This window comes from Pinus tabuliformis, chromosome J, assembly GCF_031772625.1.
Source record: "Pinus tabuliformis cultivar Carrire ecotype Pingquan chromosome J, CPIR1, whole genome shotgun sequence".
NCBI lineage: Eukaryota > Viridiplantae > Streptophyta > Pinopsida > Pinales > Pinaceae > Pinus > Pinus tabuliformis.
The window spans coordinates 1,180,229,733-1,180,252,896 of record NC_142295.1 but is presented as its reverse complement, the minus strand read 5'-3'; the positions used below and the strand labels follow the sequence as shown (position 1 = coordinate 1,180,252,896).

Sequence of the window (23,164 nt, the reverse complement as noted above, 5' to 3'; positions counted from 1 at the left end):
TTCAAAGGAGCATTTGTCATTATTGGGAGTTGTTGAAGAATCTCAGTAAAATGATCTATAATATCGATCCTCTGTTGCTAAAGGATCTTTTGGAGTAACATATCAATATGATATTTTGCTTTTTTGTCTTCCTTTACTTTGCCATGTGAGGCTCCTTGTGTTGGTTAGGGAAGCTTTCACCAAATTCTATTAGTTGGAGACCTAACTCCCTGTACCCTAAACTCATTATGGAAATGCACAAAAAAACAACAAAGAAGAGATTGCTCCGATACCACAAATCTAGATTGGATTGAGACCAAATGAAAGATTGTGCAATATTGCAGCGCAAACACACTGTTGAAAGTAGCCTTACAGCGAAAACCATATTCTACTAATGACTCAAACGGTCAAAAACATCAAAATATGCTTACTTATGAGATGATCAGAATAGTGGTAATTTTTCTTTCATAAGAGATGTGATGACAATGCTCATTTGTAAAAAGCCCATATCAAGAGGCTAAAACTAATTTTTATAATAATGCCCGAAAAAGAAAATCCTAAGAAGAGAAAGCCCTAAAATGCAATAGCCATAACCCTAGCATGATTAGTTCTAAGTAAATATGCTGAGCTAGAGTCCCGTGGCTGTGGTCCAATGGTCAGGCAGGGAGGTTTGGTCCCTACAAGTCTCATGGTCCAATCCCAAGCAAGACTATGTACGCCTGAGAGCTGCTCTAGTTGCAATTTCTTCAGTGGAAAAAAATATGCTCAACTAGACTAATCTGAGCTATCCAAAAAAATTGAACTTTTCTGAGATCATAAATTTTCACTCAATGCTCCATTTTGGGTCTTCTTCAACTTGTTGGGAAGAATATTATGAAACTGAGTTAGGTACATCATCATTGCACATAATACCCCAAAACACATGGGAAAGTCCATAAAATGCACCAAAAGATAATGACCCAAAATATTGTCAATATCAGAGCCATTTTGAGATGGCACTAAATGGCCACCTAGATCAATATCACATACATTTATTTATCTAGGGCAAATGATGGAGGGCATTTCAAGAAAGAACATGGTAAAAGGAGGCAGCTTGGCTCTTGTACTCAGATAACAGGTATTTATTTTTATACTTGCTAATATTTGACAAACTTAGATGAATTTAATTTTCTTTGTTGTTGTTATCCTCTACAATGTCCCCAAGCTAAGGAGGAGATCGAAAGAAGTAACCTCGAACCACTTTTAGTTCAGTAGCTAGCCCTACAGAACCAAAGAGGGATCTCTCTAAGGATTTGTCAATGAATAACTAGAAAAGAAATGGATTTTAGGTTAGATGTATAAGTCTTGTTTGAGTATTTGAAAATTTAGGATTTTTAGGTTTGCTGGACTAGGGATGAGAACAGGCAAGTAGGTCAAGTTATCAAGTGTGCAGTGACAGGGATAAAAAGGAGTTAGATATCAGTGTGTTATGATGAACTTAGGATTTAGTCAATGTAGGATAGGTTTGAGAGTTTGATAAAACATAATGAGCATGTATAAACATGAATTCATTAATTTTAGAAGAAGAGAGACACAATCATGATTTTCCACATAAACAGAGCTTAAATCTAAGTATTCTGCCTATATGATTGCAAGGAAAACCATAAGAAGAAGAAAAAGCATGTAAAGAGAGATGATTTCATCAATTAAGAACTGATATGAAAGAAAAATAACACCATAAACTCACTGAACAAGTATTTTTGAAATATAGCTACAATTGCCCCTTGCTTAGCTATAAGAAAACATAAGGTACAAGCCTCTCCACAAAAGTCCAACCCTTCTCTCTGAATGAGAAATGATACCAATAGACTCAAACAAACAATTCCCCACCTTCAGGAATCGAATCCCTAAGTGGTGGAACAATTTCCAAGAATCTCTCAACCAACAAGTGAGAGTGAGAAGGCCAAAAACATACTCTTCTCTTACACTTTGATTTGAGTTTTGCTTCATTTATGAGGCCTAATTAACCATAAAAACAACCTATCATGCCTATTTATTCATGATTACATCATCTATACTTCGAACTACACAAGTTACATCATTAAGTTACCTTTGACCAAGTCAAACTAGAAATCTGAGAAATTACATAGTGGAATTTTTTAATTGAAAACTCAGAAAATTGCAAAAGCGCAACGCCAACTTTGAGGCCACTTTTAGGTGCCTTTCTGAAGTCAAAATTGAAATCTGAGAGAACGGTCAAGTAGCCTTGCCTGTCTAGCTTCTAGAAGATCTTGAATTTTTGAAAATGACCAATGGGAAGGCCTTCAAAAATTGATTCTCCCAAGATGTCTCCAAAAGCGCAGTCCCTGTTGAAAAAGAGGGCCAAAATGTTGATTTTTGACCGCTTTTTCTCATTTTTCTCAAAATCTGGACCATGTCTAGAAAATATGAGGAAATGGGTTTTGAGAGGAGGGCATCAGCTTTCCAAAAATTCAAGCCACTTGTCATTTGGAGCGTTGAGGAAAAAGTGCATCGCCTTGCAGGGTCAAAATTTTGGGGTTTTTTGCAAAAAAAGGGCTCAAAGATGGAGCTATATCTCTCTAACCACAAGGATTTTTGGAAAACTGAGAGAGGTTTTTGTAGATAAGGACGTTGTGAAGAAAAAATTCTCTTAGTTTCTGGAAATTCATTTTCATTTTCTCGTAATCCGTGCCACAAAATCATGACTAAAACAGGGAATTAACTTGATTTTTTTTTTTGACATAGGTCTCCAAGAAAGTTGCATATCTCCCAATCTATGATACCTGTGTAAAAACTGAAGGAGGTTTTTGTCCCTTGGTATATGATTGACAAAAACCTCTTCCATGTTGTCAATTTCATCTCCATTTGGTCAGAAACACACTTTGAAGAAAAACCTCTTGATGAGTTTGTGAGGCACTGATCTCTTTGATGTTAGATGGCTCAACTCTTCAGACATGTCCTCCATTATTGTACTTATTCTTGTCAGTGTGTGTGGCCTCTACTTCCAAGGTGAAACCCTAGCTCACTAGGAGGAAGAATTAGGGTTTAGTTTTAGGAAAACAGGGGATTTGAGACAGTCTTGTAGATGGAGGGGAATGAAGGGGTTAGGGGCTTTCTAAATTTTTGGGAAAATTTTGGGTGGTAGGGATAGATGTTAGGGAGTGTAAGGAGGTGGAATTTCTTGAAAAGAGTGAGGGAAAGGTGTGAAAAAGTCCAAAACACAGTCCTAGCCTAGAAATTTGCAAAAATGTAACATTGAGCTAGGGTTTAGGGAAAATGAGGGGAAATGAAAGGAATGGGTATGGAAAATGGTTGGGAGGGGTATATAAGGTATGTGAGGGGGTTATGGTACATAAAAACTAGGATTTTTCTCACTACAATGAAGCAAAATCATTCGACAACCAAAAGCACAGCGAAACCCTAGGAGAGGGATTTTCACTGAGTTCTTCAAAATGAAGGATGCATAAGAGGTGCCAATTTGTTTACTTGGAAAGGAGATGCTTAAATTTGTGAATTCTGAAATGAAACCCTTTTGATGCTTTGGATGGTCCTTTATAGCTTGAAAGTTGATTTTTGCTTTGGTAGTGGCATGACATCATATGTCCCTTTGAGAAATGATGAGACGAGGTAGTGTATTGCAACATTGTCTTATTTGAAATAAAACATTACCTTTACCTTTATTTTGCTTTCCCTAAGCTGCTAACTCCCTTTACCCATTGACTCACCTGATGGATGTGTTTTTGTTTTGACATATGGTATCATGATGACACATGGAGTGAAACCCTAGACCATGACCTAAAACAAGGAATTTAACCATTTCATGACCCAAGACATTTAAATAAAGATATTATACCTCGAAGAAGACAATGACTATGATGAGTGATGAAGAACATGAGTAAGTGAAGGGAGCAGCAGTGACCTAGACACAACAGCCAATGACCAAATTTTATTTTGAAACCTAATGAAATGATAAAATTTGACCTCAAGACCCTAACAAAACCTTGTAAGAGCATATTTGATCACTGGTGACTAACATGATTGGCAGGCACTAACATTGGCTCCAGCTGGGGATGGCAGCTCCTTGGAGGTGTCAAGAACATCGTAGACCAGGTAGCCTTATCCATTGGGCATGGAGTCAAAAACAAAAAGGCCAAACTCAAAACTCAAAACTAACTGACTAACTAAACTGACTTGACTATAACAAACATGCTAACTAAACTTACTTATGGCAGCAGACCATTGAGATTTGAGGGCTTCAAATCCTTATGATAACCGCCCACTTGCTGAAAATGTGTATACACTCATGTGTAATGATCCCTCCAGTGTAACCAATCCAGATATGGCTACTTATTTGAATCATGCTCACACTTTCTTTGAACAAGCAGAAAAAACAAAAGATAGGCCACTCCAAGTGTCCACTGAACATATGTACATGATCCATAAATACAATAAAATTCATCTCCCTTGATGACTGAAGCAAATTAGTAAAAGGATCCTGAATAATCTGAAATGTTACCTTGTCTTGAAATTCAGCAGAAATACAAGCACACCCTTCATTTTCCAATGCAAATTTTTTGTCAGGATGAAAATGTTCATTAAGTTTTTCATTCACATTAGGAAAAAGGGAAGTTTGTTCTTGAAAATCTGTGTTTGAGGCAACCATATCATCAATAGCAAAGATGTGCACATCCATAGGATCTGGGACAATCTTCTCTTCTTCAAAAGACTCCTCATTTTCTTTACCTGGAGGAAGATCATCATGTGCATGAGGCTCTAAAACAACCTCTCCTTTATCGCTTCTCTCCTCTTCATCATCTGCCTGCAATGTTTGATGACTATTCTCTACCATAATTACATTGTCTGAAACCTCCACACATGCCAATTCAAAATTATGATTTGCACGAATCTGCTCTTGGAATAGTGTTTCAGATCCTTGTTCATGCATTTCATCAGAAACCTCATCTTGGTCTTCACAAACCTGATCTTGAAATAAAAACCTAGAGAAAGAACAATCTGAAACAACAAATGAATGACTATCTTCATACCTTTCATTAAAAGACTGACAAATCTGCTGCAAAGATTCATCAAACTCGTAGGATGGAACATGACTATCATTCATAAGCATCATTTCTTCATTAAAACAAGGCTGAACGTTCTCTTTTTCTTCTGAAATGTCTACAACCTTTTTAATGTCATCATTGGAGTCCTACTCAGTTTCACTTTCATCCAAGGGAGAAAACACTTGTTCTTCTTGGTGATGGAAAGGGTTCTCATATAAAGCCTCCAGGATCTCTTCATCCATGAACTCTTCATCACCATAAACACTTTCCAAATGATGAATAAAACCTTGAAAATGCTTGCAACAATCTTTTACCAGCAGTAAAGATGGATGTTCTTCTTTAAAATTTTCATAAAACATCATATGAAAATCAACAAGTGAATAAATACAACCAGGTGGCAAACCTTCATACCATGATCTTGCTTGTTCCTCCAAGGTGGCCATGAACATCTTCATCAGACAATCTTCAGGAAATTGAATTTGCAGCCTATGTACATGCATGTGAAATTTGACCAAGTGAAGAGTAGCATGCTCTCCTTTCTCGTCTTTGAACTTCGGCAAATAAGTCTGCCAATCTACACAAGGCATGCGGTTTGGAAAACCTGGAATATGAGCATGATTTAAGGGAGTATACCTTGCAGATCTGGGATTCATCTTGCAGCAGTGAAGTCGCCAATTCAGTCACAAATGGAGTACTTTGAAATTGCATGAAACTGATTGGAGTTGCCAGGTGGGATGCTTTAGCCTTCTCGTGTCTGATCATTGTCCACCATCAACAATCAAATCTGATCCTTGTCGTTCTTTCCCAAGGAAGATATGATCTTTTGTTCCCCGACAACGACACCAAAATGTTATCCTCTACAATGTCCCTAGGATGAGAAGGAGATCGAAAGAGGTAACCTCGAACCACTTTCAGTTCGGTAGCTAGCCCTACTGAACCAGAGAGGGGTCTTTCTAAGGATTTGTCAATGAATAACTGGAAAAGAAATGGATTTTAAGTTAGATGTATAAGTCTTGTTTGAATATTTGAAATTTAGGGTTTTTAGGCTTGCTAGACTAGGGATGAGAACAGGCAATTAGGTCAAGTTATCAAGTGTGTAGTGACAGGCATAAAAAGGAGCTAGATATCAGTGTGTTATGATGAACTTAGGATTTAGTCAATGTAGTATAGGTCTGAGAGTTTGAGAAAACATAATGAGCATGTATAAACATGAATTCATTAATTTTAAAAGAAGAGACACAATCATGATTTTCCACATAAACAGAGCTTAAATCTAAGTATTCTACCTATATGACTGCAAGGAAAACCATAACAAGAAGACAAAGCATGTAAAGAGAGATGATTTCATCAATTAAGAACTAATATGAAAGAAAAATAATACCATAGACTCACTAAACAAGTGTTCCTGAAATATAGCTACAACTACTCCTTGATTAGTTGTAAGAAAACATAAGGTACAAGCCTCTCCACAAAAGTCCAACCCTTCTCTCTGAATGAGAAATGATACATATAGACTCAAACAAACAATTTCCCCTCCTTCAGGAGTCGAATCCCTATGTGGTGGAACACTTTCCAAGAATCTCTCAACCAACAAGTGAGAGTGAGAAGGTAAAAAACAAACTCTTCTCTTAGACTTTGATTTGAGTTTTGCTTCATTTATGAGGCCTAATTAACCATAAAAACAACCTATCATGCCTATTTATTCATGATTACATCATCTATACTTTGAACTACTGAAGTTACATCATTAAGTTACCTTTGACCAAGTCAAACTAGAAATCTGAGAAATTACACAATGGAATTTTTTAATTGAAAACTCAGAAAATTGCAAAAGCGCAGCACCAACTTTGAGGCCACTTTTAGGTGCCTTTCTGAAGTCAAATTTGAAATTTGAGAGAACGGTCAACTAGCCTTACCTATTTAATTTCCAGAACATCTTGAATTTTTGAAAATGACCCATGGGAAAGCCTTCAAAAATTGATTCTCCCAAGATGTCTCCAAAAGTGCAGCGCTTGTGAAAAAGAGGGCTAAAATGTTGATTTTTTACCCATTTTTCTCATTTCTCTCAAAATCTGAGCACTGTCTAGAAAATCTGAGGAAATGGGTTTTGAGAGGAGGGTTCCAAAAATGCAAACCACTTGTCATTTGGAGCTCTGAGGAAAAAGTGTCAAAATTTTTGGTTTTTTTGCAAAAATAGGGCTCAAAGATGGAGCTATATCTCTCTAACCATAAGACTTTTTGGGAAACTGAGAGAGATTTTTGTAGATAAGGATGTTGTGAAGAAAAACCTCTCTCAGTTTCTGGAAATTTATTTTCATTTTCTCATAATTCGTGCCACAAAATCCTGACTAAAAGAAGAAATTAACATGATTTTTTTTTATTTTCTGACATAGGTCTCCAAGAAAGTTGCACATCTCCCAATCTATGATACCTGTGTAAAAACTGAAGGAGGTTTTTGTCCCTTGGTATATGATTGACAAAAACCTCTTCCATGTTTGTCAATTTCATCTCCTTTTGGTCAGAAACACACTTTGAAGAAAAACCTCTTGATGTGTTTGTGAGGCACTGATCTCTTTGATGTTAGATGTTTCAACTCTTCAGATATGTACTCCATTATTGTACTTATTCTTGTCTGTGTGTGTGGCTCTACTTCCAAGGTGAAACCCTAGCTCACTAGGAGGAAGAATTAGGGTTTAGTTTTAGGAAAACAGGGGATTTGAGACAGTCTTGTAGATGGAGGGGAATGAAGGGGTTAGGGGCTTTCTAAATTCTTGGGAAAATTTTGGGTGGTAGGGATAGATGTTAGGGAGTGTAAGGAGGTGGAATTTCTTGAAAAGAGTGAGGGAAAGGTGTGAAAAAGTCCAAAACACAGTCCTAGCCTAGAAATTTGCAAAAATGCAGCATTGAGCTAGGGTTTAGGGAAAATGAGGGGAAATGAAGGGAATGGGTATGGGAAATGGTTGGGAGGGGTATATAAGGTATGTGAGGGGGTTATGGAACATAAAAACTAGGATTTTTCTCACTGCAATGAAGCAAAAGCATTTGGAGACCAAAAGCACAGTGAAACCCTAGGAGAGGGATTTTCACTGAGTTCTTCAAAATGAAGGATGCATAAGAGGTGCCAGATGTTTATTTACTTGCCAAGGAGATGCTTAAACTTGTGAATGCTGAAATGAAACCCTTTTGATGCTTTGGATGGTCCTTTATAGCTTGAAAGTTGATTTTTGCTTTGGTAGTGGCATGACATCATATGTCCCTTCGAGAACTGATGAGACAAGGTAGTGTATTGCAACATGTTGATTTGTGGTAGCATCGGATGTGCTCTAGCCACGAAATTTGTTGAAGAGGTTGGGGCACATGAGATCTCCAATACCCAGAAAGGGTTTGGGTAGATTCTAAACAGTTCAGGAGATATTAAAATAATTAATATTTTTGATGGAGTCCCTAAGTCTAAACTTAAGGAAATTAAAATATTAATGTGGATTAATATAAAACTGTGTTAGAATGGTCCAAAATACATGGATCAAGCCAGGTCTAATCTTAGCCGTCGATTAGGGAATTAATTTCAGTCATTGATATGTCAACGAGAAAAGTATAAGAGGAGGCTTGAGGGTCACTTGGAGAGCACACCAAATGTCATTCTATTCTCTAGAGCGGGGTTTGCCAAGAGAGATAGAATCAGTGATTGGAGTTGCAGCTGAGGGGCAGTGAGTACAGAGAGACAGAGGACATCAACCGAGCAGAGCAATAGCAGCAAAAAACAGTTATCCTGAGTGACAAAAGTTGTTTCTAGCAGAGCAGCAACAAGGGAAGGGTGATGCAGTGCCTGCATCATCAAGGGTGAGCCAGGAAGAGGCAGCGCAAAGGCTAAGGGAGGTAAAGGGAGACTTACACAGAGCCACGCAGAAGCTAGGAGGTATGACGCAGTTGGCTGAGGAGGCCGGATTGCTGGTGTTGGGATTGTGCAGAGCCTAGAGCTGTCACCTTCAAGTTGCTGGGGTTTAGGAGGCTGTGGGAAAATTGCAGAGTGGAGTTGGTGAGGTACTGTAGTCAGAATAGAACCTGACAGGGCAAGGCCAAGAGGAGGGAGTTGCTACTGAGGGTTTCTAGCCGAGAAATCCAGATCAGTGGTGCGGTTGCACAGACGATCAGAGTAGGGGGCATCTCGACATCGGTAGAAGGATTTCCAGGAGGGAAATCAAGACCCACAGGGAGTCACACCGAGAACTTCCAGGAGGTAAGTAGAAGAGCATCATGGCACTACACGGAGTAAGAGACCATGACAGACTGGACGGAGCGTCAAACTTCGCAGTCTGGAAGACCAGAATCTTATCCATACTTGACAGAAATCGTGTCAAGCACTTCGCCTTGAAGACGATAGCTATCTCAGTCGACCCAGCTGAGAATGACAAGTACAAGGAGGCAATGGCAAGGGCTAAGAGCATCATCCTTGACGGGGTCAAGGACTATGTAGTACCACACATTGCCGAGAAGGAAATGACAAATGAGATGTGGGAGGCCCTAAAGAAATTGTACCAGCATATTTCTGTGCAGAGAAGGATGTTACTAGAAAATCAACTGAGGTCATATCAGATGAAGAAGGGAGAACCAATTGACACATTCCTCGGAAGACTGAATGAGACCTGAGATGAGTTGACTTCCATAGAAGCCACGCCAAATCAGGAAATGATGGTGAGGACAGCCCTGAATGTAGTCTCAGAAGACTAGGAGGTATTTGTCCAAAGTATACTGGGCAGAGGGACACTTCCACCTTGGGATGAGATGTGGGCGGCACTTTGCCAAGAAGAGATCAGATGGCAGACAAAGGCAGGATGCAGCAGTAAGGGGTTCAAAGTCAAAAAGGAAGAGGAGGAAGATTTTGCCCTAGCATCTGAGGAAAAGAAAGAAAAGCGGAAGAAGAAGGATCTCTCCAAGATCAAGTGCTTCCACTGTGGGGAGCTGGGTCATTATGCGATCCAGTGTCCAAGGAAGAAAAGTAAGGGAGAGTCTTCCGAGACTAAGGCAGCGCCAGCAAGGGCAAAGAAGGAAGTGGAGACAGACGATGACTGTGCCATGAGTGCACACGCACCACTTGAGTGGAAGTGGGGAGACATCGAGTTGTAGTCAGGAGACTACAAGCGATGAGGGGTAGGATCCTCGAGGTACCTAGCCTCTTGGATTAGACCTTGCTACGGGAGCCCCGAAGAGGAGTAGCAGGACTGGCTGATGTGGGTAGAGATGGATGTGGATGGAGCAGCAGAGAGAGCTACAGTGCAGGAGTCCCGAGACAATGCGAGGCTAGCAGGCTGCAACAGTGCGAGAGGCACGGTAGTGTTGCACCAGTGCAGGGTGGAACAGAGAGGTGTGCAATGGTGCGAGATGCAGGGAGTTGTTGCCGCAACGCAAAGGTCAAAGAGGGAGCACTTGTCAGTGGCAGAGGGAGCTTCAACATCAACAGGTGTCTCTAGCCCAACAAAGAGGTCAGAGTTGGGAGATCAATTACTTACTTCTCAGTGACTGAGTTGTAATGCAGCAATGGGTAGCACGATGCAGCATGATGAGAGGAGATGCAGTGCAGATACAACTGTGGTAGTGGCACAAATGCAGAGGGAGTTATCGTACAGATTCAGTAGTGGCAGTGGTAGAACCATGGGCAGCAGTACAGGATACAGCGATGCAGAGGATGGTGGGCAGCAGGCCTAGCATCAACACAGGGACCGATGCCGGATGATCAGAGTAATACTCAGTGAGGAGTATTGCTAGAGCACAGTCCTCGCTAAGAGGGAGTGTTGATTTGTGGTAGCATCGGATGTGCTCTAGCCATGAAATTTGGTGGAGAGATTGGGGCACATGAGATCTTCAATACCCAGAAAGGGTTTGAGCAGATTCTAAACAGTTTAGGAGATATTAAAATAATTAATAGTTTTAATGGAGTCCCTAAGTCTAAACTTAGGGAAATTAAAATATTAATGTGGATTAATATAAAACTGTGTTAGAATGGTCCAAAAGACATGGATTAAGCCAGATCTAATCTTAGCCGTCGATTAGGGAATTAATCTCGATCATTGATATGTGAACGAGAAAAATAGAAGAGGAGGCTTGAGGGTCACTTGGAGAGCACACCAGATGATCAATCATTCTATTCTCTAGAGCGGGGTTTGCTAAGAGAGATAGAATCAGTGATTGGAGTTGCAGCTGAGGGGCAATGAGTACAGAGAGACAGAGAGGCAGAGATAATTCCGGGAGATCAATGCAAGAGCCAGAGAGAGTGGCGCAGTAGCAGCCAGGGCTCACGCAGGGCCACGCAGAGGCAGCCAGGAGCTGCGTCGTGCTTCATAGAAGCTAGTGTTGCTGATGCAGAGGGCCAGAAGGCTAATCAGGGCCTCCTGAGGCTGACGCAGGCCCATTCAAGGTGATGCAGGGCCAGCATTGGGCAAAGAGAAGCTGACACAGGGCCAACGCTGGGCAGAGAGAAGCTGACGCAGGGCCAACGCTGGGTAGAGAGAAGCTGACGCAGTCTAGAAAGGCAGACGTTGGGGTTTCTAGGGCAGATCGGAGCTAAGGAGCTGTCGGAGGGTTTATCCGAGGTTTCAGCCAATACATCTGTCTCAGACTGAGAGGTACTACTGCCAAGGGCATTCTCTGTTGGGTAAGCCAGATTTGGCACCCAGATTGTACTCTGAAATTGCTTAATAAGAAAACCCTCAGATAGCTGCACCGGTTTTCCTGCATTGGGTGTTTTCGGGGACATTGGTCCAAAAATAACGGTGTCATTTTGTGTGCTTGTTTCTATTTCCTTCAGTTGATGATCTGTAATATGTTGAGCATGCACTAGTGTTTATTTTCAGTTATTACATTGTAAATAACTTGTTAAGTAACGGAACAAATAGGTAGGAATAAATCAGTAAATTGCATGTAGGGTTTCTAACTGGTAGACTTAGAAACTTCAACACAACATTGTCTTATTTGAAATAAAACATTACCTTTACCTTTATTTTTCTTTCCCTAAGCTGCTAACACCCTTTACCCATTGACTCACATGATGGACATGTTTTTGTTTTGACATATGGTATCATGATGACACATGGAGTGAAACCCTAGACCATGACCTTAAACGAGGAATTTAACCATTTCATGACCCAAGACATTTAAATGAAAGATATGATACCTCGAAGAAGAAAATAACCATGATGAGTGATGAAGACCATGAGTAAGTGAAGGGAGCAGTAGTGGCCTAGACACAACAGCCAGTGACCAAATTTCATTTTGAAACCTAATGAAATGATAAAATTTGATCTCAAGACCCTAACAAAACCTTGTAAGTACAAGCATCTTTGATCACTGGTGACTGACATGACTGGCAGGCACTAACACTTGTATTCATGGATTTTCATTTTTTTAAAACTATGTCGAATGTAGTGAGCTTATAGAAAATAATGTTTACAATAAACAGGTTCATTATTGACTGTCCTTTCAAATTCAAACCATAATAGATTGAAAGAAAATAACCAATAGCATAACATAATAAATAGTCATGAAATGTCCACATTACACATTGATATTTACAGTGGAACCCCGAGTTCCAAGAGGAAACCCACTGTCTAAGATAATATTTTCCTTGTGTTCAGAAAATATCAGACTTACAATCAATGTGTCGGCATGACCAGACTGTTCATGACTGCCTTGTTTTCATGACCTGTATCCACAGAAATAAGCGAAGATTCATCATATAGCGAGGCTGTACAACCTCCTATCAGCTCTTGCTAGAAATCAATAACATCAATTTCTTCTAGACTCTAACGCACCCTTAAATGGCGGCCAACTAACTCTTCACTACTTATACGTTCAAATAATTATATTCTATTACGTGGAGATAAATCCTCATGCAGCATACAGTGGCTCATGTTGCACATTATCCTGATCTAGTTCCAATTGTCTTCTACACTCCCTTGAACACATGCTCCCTAATTGAAGATCTTTGTCTTAACAAATTCACCTTCCGTATGTGGGCTTTTGAATTTGTCCCCTCTATTGTCAACCTGGCTTCATGATTTGTTTTACATGTGAACGTCATCCTATGCTCATCTCTTGATCATCGTATGATTATGAAACTCTCCCTTGGATCCTCGGAACCTTGGCACCCTGTGCCCAAGATTTTTTGGTTCTCTAGGGTGTTCAAACTGTGTACTTACGTTTTACTGCTTGCTATTCATTAATTCTGCAACCACTATGTGGTCCCATTCAAAGTCATCAGCTATTATTACTTTGAAATTTAAATGCCTTAATCTCCAGATATTATCGAGACTCCAACACGCAGACTTGACACTCCCTATGGACTAAACTGGTCTCAGGGCATACAAACTCATGATGCCCCAACTGTAAATAAGATTATTGTCTCTGTTTTTTATCTTAGAGTAATACCAAGATGATGATACAAATTATATTGAAGACAAATTAATCTTGGAGATAAAGCTCACCTTCAAAGTCCGCTTTCCTAATATAGCATTCCTCACATGAGGATGCTAAAAATACCATGGCCCATGTACATAATGATTACAAAATGACTGAGATGTGGCACGAGAAAGGGGAAGAGAAGAGACTGTAAGAGATCAAATGTTGTTAACTGTATCACTTACACTCATTTACTATTAGACGTGTAGAAAGTTATAATGGAAGGTGGGGCCATAATTGGAGACGAAGGACAGATTATTTTGAAGATAAAGATTAATCTTCAAGATAAAATTTTGCTGATTAAGATCACCTTTACTCTTTGAATACACTTACTTTACTAATGAAACATTCTTCACGAGGATGCTAAAAATTTAAAATATATGACCTTACCATCCAGGACTCGACTGGTTGGTCAATAAGGGATGATGATATCCCCACCGGGGTTCAATTCCCCCTAAAGTACATGGTATGTTTCCTCTCGTCAAATTGATGGTCCATCAAGTCAAATCTTGTTTACCATATAGAAAGCATTTCTATGCATTGAAACTATAACTGTGAAGAATCCCTTTATCTTTTAAGAATATTGTAAGAGCTACTTCCACCCATATCTGCCCCTGAACCTGTTCCCGCACTTGCATTTTAATGATCTTGAGTTTTCATTGTATTTCTTCCACATATCATGTTGTCTGTGAATTCGAAATGTCTTTGCACAGTTACTATAGCTTATTATAAGAAATTGTGTAGTTTGTTTTTCCAGTATATGCTAGTTTCTGATTTCACATCTGGATCATTTTTTAAGCATCTTTTATCTTTTTTTCCCAACGAAATGCTAGTGTGTGTGAACCTGTATATAGATTCCTTTTCATGTCCTTATAGTTTGTCTTGAAATTTTGTTTACATTTTGAGATGCTTGCTTTTGCAGGAAAATTATTTGTCGCAGATACAAATAACAATGTCATCAGATTCATTGACTTGCAAGCGAAAAAGGGTCCTGTAATTCGTACATTGGAGCTGAAAGGAGTCCAAGCTCCTGCACAGCCCAAAACTCCAAAAAGGCTTCGAAGGCGTCCTTCAATCGACACTCAAATTATTAGAATACAACCTACTTCTGCTACGAGGGGTGATTTACGCCTCGAGATATCACTTCCCTCTGAATATCATTTTACAAAGGTTATTTTCTTATCGCATCGTTTTTTTTCCCAAATATTTAGATGGAATTTATTAGCAGTATTGCATGCCTTTTGAATTTCTTCGGGATTAGAGTTACTAGGTGGAAACATTACATGGGTACCAATGCTGTAGTATTGATGTTAGTGCAATAGTATCTTTTTCCTTAACTTTTTAACTCCCAAATCTAGGAGTAAATGCAAGTCTATGCATCATTCTCATGTCAAGGCGAAACTGCACAACTCCCAAATCTAGGAGTAAATGCGAGTCTATGTATCATTCTCATGTCAAGGCGAAACTGCACATGAAATTTCGTCTTTAACAAACAACACCAAAACTACCTTTTGAAAACAAAAGTCAGTATTTTAGAGCAATTTTTTTTAGATCGGGTGTCCTTTCTTCTTATCTGTTGCAATCTGATAGTGTGTCTGTTCATTTTTCTAAGTTAAAAAGCCATTGCGTGGGATAAAAGGCTGATATAGTGGCTACAGTCTAAAACATACCCCTATGCAGGTGTGGGATATAATTTGGGAATAGTTTAATGAGACGATTTATTTGTCTTTTATACTTGAATTCAGTGACATGATTTTCCGTGAGATTGCAATGTTCTGTATCTTTGATTTTATTTTGTAATGCAAAAATGAATTGATGTTCCCTAAAAATTTCTTAGACACTCAAATTGTATACACTGTGACTCAACTACTTTAAATTACAATTTTTCCAATTTCTAATTAGATTTTAGGCAAAATCTCAGAAAAATATGGCCAATAAAGGAGCAAAACTAAGCCTATCCTTTGTGATGTCTGATATTATGTTTGTCCTCCACGTGTAGGTAGTGTTTAACATCTAAGATTTTGTCCAGTCAAAACATTTTGAAATGTGGCATTTAATTGTTGCTTCGGCAGGTTGAACATCATAGTTTTCTAATTCATAGGTTGCATTTGTGTGGCAACTCATGTCAGAAATTTGACTTCCTCGAAAATACCATTTTAAGGTGTGACGGGGTATTAAGAAATGGTTTCGATTCATTTGGAAAATCCTACCATCGTACTTCTAGTTGCAGAAGTGCCCACATGTGCACACGGATTCACGTTAGCTAGTAGTTCCAGAAGACTTGTCTTACAAATGTTATATATTTATCTGTTCTTGTCCACTTCTAAAAATTCTTCCTTTTTTTTGTTCGTATCAACTCTTCACTTTCCATCCGAATCAATTCTGAGACATCTGAATCCTGATTGAATTTCAGGAGGCACCTAGCAAATTTGAAGCAGATGTAGAACCTACTGACGGAGTCCTAGTTGAGCCCATGGATGGTACCCTGAACTCAGAAGGCTCGGCTTTGCTGCATTTCACCAAATCTGCCCAGATGTCAGCAACAGTTAGAGTCAACTGCAAGGTTGGTCCCAATGGGAATTTATAGTACTTGATATCTACCTTTAATCATGCGTATTCCTTTAATGCACAAATGAAAATGTTTTATGTACAGATATACTATTGCAAAGAGGATGAGGTGTGTTTGTACCAGAACCTTGCTTTTGAGGTTCCCATGAGTCCAGACGCTCCGTCCTCCTCAACGGCAGATGTACCACTATCCTATACCTTGCAGCCAAAAGGAAGAGTTTAGGCCTATAAAAATGTTATCTGTGGAGTCTTATATCTGTGGAGTCTTAGGTTGAAAGTGGGATGAGATGGAGCTTTCCATGCATAGAAATACCCCATGGAGGGAAAAATATAAAAGCACATTCTGTGTGTCGTATATAGATTCCAAAGTATGTTTCTGTTATTCTTCTCATTACGTTTGTTTAGGAACTCAAATTTTCATTATCCTTTCCGTACGTACCGGATCCTTGTAAAGTAGAATTCAACAGAACTCAAATTTTCATTATCCTTTCTGTACGTACAGGATTCTTGTAAAGTAGAATTCAACAAGATAATAGTGCCATTTCACATGACCAAGTTGTGTGATGGGTTCATTTTACATTATAAAATCTCAAATTGTAATTATCGTTTGTGTACTTATGGGATTCTTGTAACGTAGAATTCAACATGATAATAATGCCACTTCACATGATCAAGTTGTGTGGTGGGTTCATTTTACATTATAAAATTTTGAATAGTGGATGTTAAATATTTTAGAGTATATAACAATTTTTGTTAGTGTGCATTTATATTTATAATATTGACATCGATATTTCAAGTTTCTTGGTGAAAAATAATTTGGGTGATGCTTTTGAATGACATTAGAACAAAACATTAATTGAATGAGCAATTCCAACCAGAAAGGTTGAAGTTTGTCATTTAAACTTATCAATTTACTTGTCTTTTTTATAGTAGCTCTAGAATCAACATCTCACATGATGTTTAATTTTTTTTTTCAATATGAAGAAAGTTATATTATTACTTGTATAGATTAGAGCAAGCCATTGCACTACCACAACAATAGCCTAACCATGACTAAAAGGAAGGATAGGACTGGAGTTGCCGCTCAGTTATTGAGGGTAATCAATGATTTGAGAGGAAGGAGAGTGAGGAAAGAGGGAAAAATGAACCACTAGATTGAATGATAAATTTGTGTTCATGTAAACCTATGGTGATACTTAATTTTAGATGCTTTAATCAGGGTTTTAATGATATGCAACAACTAGGAAACTAATCAAGATTGAGAAAGTAAGTATGGTTCACCCTCTAATTAATTGTGTTCTAGTCTATTGCAATGAAAAAAATAACTAAAGAAAAGGGGAAAATGATGGATGCTACTTAAGTTGAAGAAGTTACGATTCACATGTGAAAAGCCATCAAGAGGTGAGCCTTTGTTAACACTCCAAATTGTATCAAACACTTGGAAAACATCTCATAAAACAAACAGATATCTATAATACAAGATCTAATGTACAAATAATAGAGAGACAATACTAATTATGAAAGATCGAGTGTTCCCCAATGGTGAGGTGTTCACCTTGTAGATGATACATTAGTTACCTCCCTTGAGATGTGGTTGAAAATATCCAAGGAAATGTTAGGACAAAGCTAAGAAACTCTAAACCAAACCAACAAATGCAAAAAAATGTTGAAACCAAACTAAGGGAGGGAATGTGCTTGGGAGATGTTATCACTCTGATTAGCAGAGTTGCTAAAGATCCATGCAACCTACTAAGTTGACACACACAAGACAAGGGCCCACTATCATATTAGAGGTCTCCAAGCTTTAAGTCAAACTCCTACCAAAATGGCCATGGGAGGCTTACCCTGAATGACTCCAACCAACAATTACAAGACTAGTGCCTTGTAATGAGGTGTAATAGTTGAATTGGAATAATTTTATGTTATTGTCCTTTTAGCCCACTATATAAAATCTACAAAAGGTATACTAAACCGGAAAGAAAGGCACTCAAAACTAACAACATGTATCATGTGAGTATTCAAATTGAGTATACAAAACATATACTAATTGATTCTATAATTATTTCTATGATTAAGGCCTTAGTTAGACAGGTTGTGTAAATCAACTTGGTTTTCTGTGACTACAAATCTGTAAATTCTACACACCAAAAAAAGAGAAACTAGATAAAATAACAATGAAATTTCGTTATTAACACCATCCAAAAGTGCCTAAACACTTCTAGATCCAAGATCTAGAGGTGGAGGGGCTAAAAAATAAAAGATATATCACTTTGGACCCCTTTTAAGCCTTGGACTTGCAAAAAACTAAATTTCCAGTAAGATGGAAGTTCACTTGCTGAGGTTTTGGGGTCAAAACCCCCTAGATGCAAAACCAAGAAATTTATTTTAGCAAAAGATAAATATTTTAGGGATTGCAAATGACTAAATTTAACTATAAATGAAAGATAAAAACTTACAAAATAAATTTGAACCTAACACAAGGTATGCTAAAGATACTTTCTTCGAAAATAGACCTTTTGTGGTGAGAAATCTACAAAAAAGAGTATATTACAGTTGTGTTTTAGTAGATCTGCACAATAAAGCATAATACATCTATAAAATACATGTATAAAATATGCTCCGAAAATGATGTAGTAATTTGTTGACTTAAATATAAAAATTCTTGCTCTTTTTTTCAAGGATTCACTACCTATATATGGTGAAAATTATTTTGTATTTTTAAAATGAGATGATTGAAGGCGTGAGGCTTACCTTGGCCTTTTTACTTACCACTTTGTTAAGTTATGATCACAACCCTCTCTTTGTCAACTTTTCTTTAAGGAATAGAAATGGAGGAGTTGAGGGTGAGGCTATCCCACTCAAATTAGTCAAGAACACCTACCCTAACGGTTATACCAACAAAAACATCAATATTCCACAACGTTGTTGAAGATACCCCCTACAGAGTTTTGTTCAACTCTTAGGTAGTCTTCGTGATACTAGGTAAGGACGAGGTGAATGCTTTAGGCCTAGATCTCCCCTTTTATGTGATTGTTTGTCCCTTAACGAATCATTATAGAAGCTTTGTGACAACCAAATAATACCTACAAGCTAGTTCTAGAAAGCATAAATTAAAAGTTCTGTTGATAAGTGGTTGTCATTGATGTCAACCCAAGCAGTGCCAGGAGATGCCCCGTCTTTTGTCGACTAATATGACATGGAAATTCATGGTTTTTAGTGTCAGGATCATCTTTGATGGATTCTCCTTGTCGAGCCAATTTTGGTGATATGTGCCACGCACCAAGAGGCCTTCTGGTTTGAGAGATATTCGTGTTTGAAGTTGAGGATATTGACTAATATGACATGGAAATTCATAGTTTTTAGTGTCAGGATCATCCTTGATAGATTCTCCTTGCAAGCCAATTTTAATGGTATGTGACACACACCAAGAGAGGCCTTCCGATTTGAGAAATATTTGTGTTTAAAGTTAAAGACCCCAGTTCATGACTAAAACCCCAAGCATGGTGACATGTGTCACTTATTCATTCACTAACATATCATTTAAATTAAGAAGTGTTGTTTTCAAAAAATTATGGTTAACATATCTTATAGAGGGTTTTAAAAGATTATTTTAATCTTACATGGGTTTTTTACTTCGAAAAAAAGTCAATTCCCTACCTAAGGGCAAACTGTTTCGTTATTGGGCTCCGAACCTTTACCATTTAATTTTTTAAATGTTATTCCTCCTCCAACTATCATCTCTTTGAATATCCTTCTATCCAGGAGATCAACTATAAAATAAAAGGAGGCCTAAACCTCACCTCAAACTTATGCACTTGAAATGAGCATTCTTTGAAAAACAAGCTCTAAAATTTCCAGCCTTAGTGGAGGAACACACAGATCAAACGATAGAGTTCGTTTTTTGGTGATAAGGGTTACACTTGTTTAGGATTTTTTGGACATTCTTTTGCAGGGGTATCCTTCATCTCAGTCCAGCGTATTTGATTATACACCTGAAGGGTTTTCATTACAACTTTTATGTTTTATTCTGGGTTTTTGGGATATGTTTGGGCATGTCACTTTGCAGGTAGAAGACCAAGGTTCGGAAGGACCATTTAGGGCTCTTTTGGCAGATTCTGAAACAAGTAGCGACTAGCGAGAAGCATTAAACTAATATATCTCTCGGCCTTGAAGACTCGGATCTGTTGACTAATAATATGGATGGTTGACCAGATTTAAGCTGTAAGCTCTTGTGGCCTACATAGAAGAAGTTTCGGTCCTGTAGGTGTTGTTAGATGATTGACCAACGAAGATCTTACCCTAATCTCTGCCAAATTTATCCTCTGAAGTTTTCAGCGCCCATTCTGAAGGGTGTATTTCCATCTTTACGGATTGGAAGAGCTGGTATTGATGCTTTGTTTTGACACTAATTGCACGGAATTGTTGAGAAGCTCAAGGATCAGTCAGCGATGGTTTCTAGTTCATTTTAGAAGTTGTTTCAACGCTCTGGGCACTAACATTGCCACAAAAGTTCATTTTCTTTGCAGCCTAATTTGAAGATCCTTCCTTGTGATTCATGGGCAACAGGTGGTGTATTTTTTAGCACAAGAATGTGTCCTCATGAGCAGTAAGAGGCCTAAATCAGTCCAAACTCGATTTGAGTTATAAGGGCTTTGTTCATTATTGAATTGCGCAGTTATATGCTCACTGTCAAGACCTGCCTATATATATACACATAAAAAGTACAGTGAAGTCTACATTGTGAAAGTCGACCTTGATCAAGAAGGCATGTTGAATATCTAAATTATGTGTATGTATGGATGACTGTAAAAGGGAAAAAAATTTCTCAATGGAAATACCTCATCAATAATTAGTAATTGTATTCAAATATCTTGAAAGGATCATACAATAGTGAAGAATATATTAGTTTTTTTTTTTTTTTTTTGAGAAAACTAGATCCCAAAAACAAAGGAAAAGATAGATCAACGTATTTTAAATTAGTCAAATTGGTCAAATTGGTCTTTTTGAGGGGGAACCTCCTTTACATCACATAAATGATCCAAATGACAAGACCTCCTTGGTATATATAAGAGTTTAAAGGGTCACTATATAATCAGAGCCTACATAACGATAATAATGTAAAGGCACAACAATAATAATATGGGGGTTACATGGGCACAACAATAACAATAAGGGGGGCTACACTAACAATAACAATAAGGAGGCTACACTAGTATTATAGGGACCAAACATGCCCCTCTCCTTTAAAAAAAGTGTTGTCCTCAACGCTTGAGTAGTTATGGATGCTTTTGTATAAAATTATCATTCTCCCATGTGGAATCTTCCATGGATAAGTTCTTCCACTTAATGGAATATTTGAAATTGATCGATTATGTAGTTGTCAGGTTCTCGTTTCTCGGACACTTCAGATTCTAATATGATTTTCCCCTCTTCGTCATGTCTAGAAATATTGTTTGAACTGGGAGCTTGTCATTAATAACCTTTTTTAAGCATGAAACATGAAAAATTGGGTGTACTCGGGAAGATGTAGGCAGCTCCAATTTGTATGCCATAGTACCAATATTTTGCAACACCTTGTAAGGACCATAGTGATTGGGTGATAATTTATTATCCTTCTTAGCTTGCTTGAGGGACATTTGTTTGTATGGTTGTAGCTGTAAAAAAAACCCAATTTCCTACGTCAAAACTTCTTTCACTGCAATGTTGATTTGTCTGTTGTTTCATTTGATTCTATGACAGAGTGAGGTTATCCTTTAAGAGTTGGAGAACTTGTTGTTGATTCTCGATGTGATCTTCCACTACTTTAACCTTAGAATTTTCTCTTAAAGATGATGTGATGGACAGTGTATGATATCCATAAAGTGTCATAAATGGGGTCATTTTGGTGCAGTATGGAAGGAGGTGTTATGCCACCATTTAGCGAGAAGTAACCACTTGACTCATTGTGTTTGTTTATCAGATGCAAAGCAACAAATATATCCTTTCAAACATTTGTTCACTATCTTAGTTTGCCCGTCAGGTTGGGGATGATAAGATGAGCTATGAGCTAATTGAGTATCAAGACAAGAAAATAATTTCATCAAAAAAATTCCAGTCAAAATGGATCTTTGTCACTTACAATAATTTTTGGGTTTCCATGTAGTTTTTCAATTGTTTCCATAAATGCAGTAGCTATTGTATTGGCTTTAAAATGATGAGATAATACACAAAAGTGTGCATACTTGGTAAGTCTATCAATTACCACCATGATGACACTATTTCCTTCGAACTTGGGTAAAGTTGTGATAAAACCCATTGAGACCTCCTCCAAACATTGACTTGGGATGGATAAATATTGTAACAAACTCAGGGTCTTAATTGTCTCAACTTTATTTTGTTGGCAAACCAAACATTCTTCCATAAACTTCTAAATATCAAATTTAAGGCCATCCCAAAAAAAAAATCTAGACCCTGTGGTAAGTTTTTAAAAATTCTGAAAGCCCTCCTAAGGGGGAGGTGTGCAATTCCAAAAGAATCTTTTATTTGAGTTGAAAATTCTTACATAGATATAAGCGATCTTTGTACCATAGTGAATCATTTTTCCATATAAATGTATCATATGTATTGGGATATTGCTGCAACTTTTGAATGAGTGTTCATGCCTTTTCATCATTCTTCCATTCATCCCTTGCTTCAATTTTCCAATCAGGTTGGATAATAGAAATGGCACAGAGCAATGCTTCCACATCCTCATCATTTCTTGAGAGTGCATCTGCAACAACATTTTGCTTCTCTTTTTTGTAAATGATTTCAAAGTCATAACCCAACATCTTTGTGACCCATTTTTCATACTCTTCTGAAGATCATCTTTGTTCCAAAAAGTATTTAAGACTATCATGATTTGTTTTTACTTTGAAGTGTCTTCCCATTAGGTAAGATTGCCATTGCTTTAGTGCATGTAGTATTTCCAACACTCATTCTTATAAATAGGTTTCTGTAAATAATTTCCCTTGATTTGATGACTTTCAAAAGCAATGGGTCTTCCTTCTTGCATTAAAACATCACCAATTCCATTTCTTGAGGCATCACATTCCACAATAAAGGTTTTGTGAAGTACGGTGTAGTTA

The 23,164-nt window shown here is 37.9% G+C and overlaps 1 protein-coding gene across 3 annotated transcripts in view; it reads left to right on the top strand.

Moving 5' to 3' along the window:
• LOC149231281 (haloacid dehalogenase-like hydrolase family protein) overlaps window positions 1-16,661 on the top strand; it is a 574,449-nt gene extending 557,788 nt beyond the window's left edge. For all 3 annotated transcript variants that reach the window (XM_089379150.1, XM_089379151.1, XM_089379149.1), the window contains 3 exons: window positions 14,413-14,660; window positions 15,904-16,053; window positions 16,144-16,661. In XM_089379150.1, coding sequence (XP_089235276.1) covers window positions 14,413-14,660; window positions 15,904-16,053; window positions 16,144-16,281 — 536 coding nt within the window. In that variant the 3' untranslated portion in view covers window positions 16,282-16,661. The remainder of the gene's footprint in view (window positions 1-14,412; window positions 14,661-15,903; window positions 16,054-16,143) is intronic.
• Window positions 16,662-23,164: the final 6,503 nt, after the last annotated feature.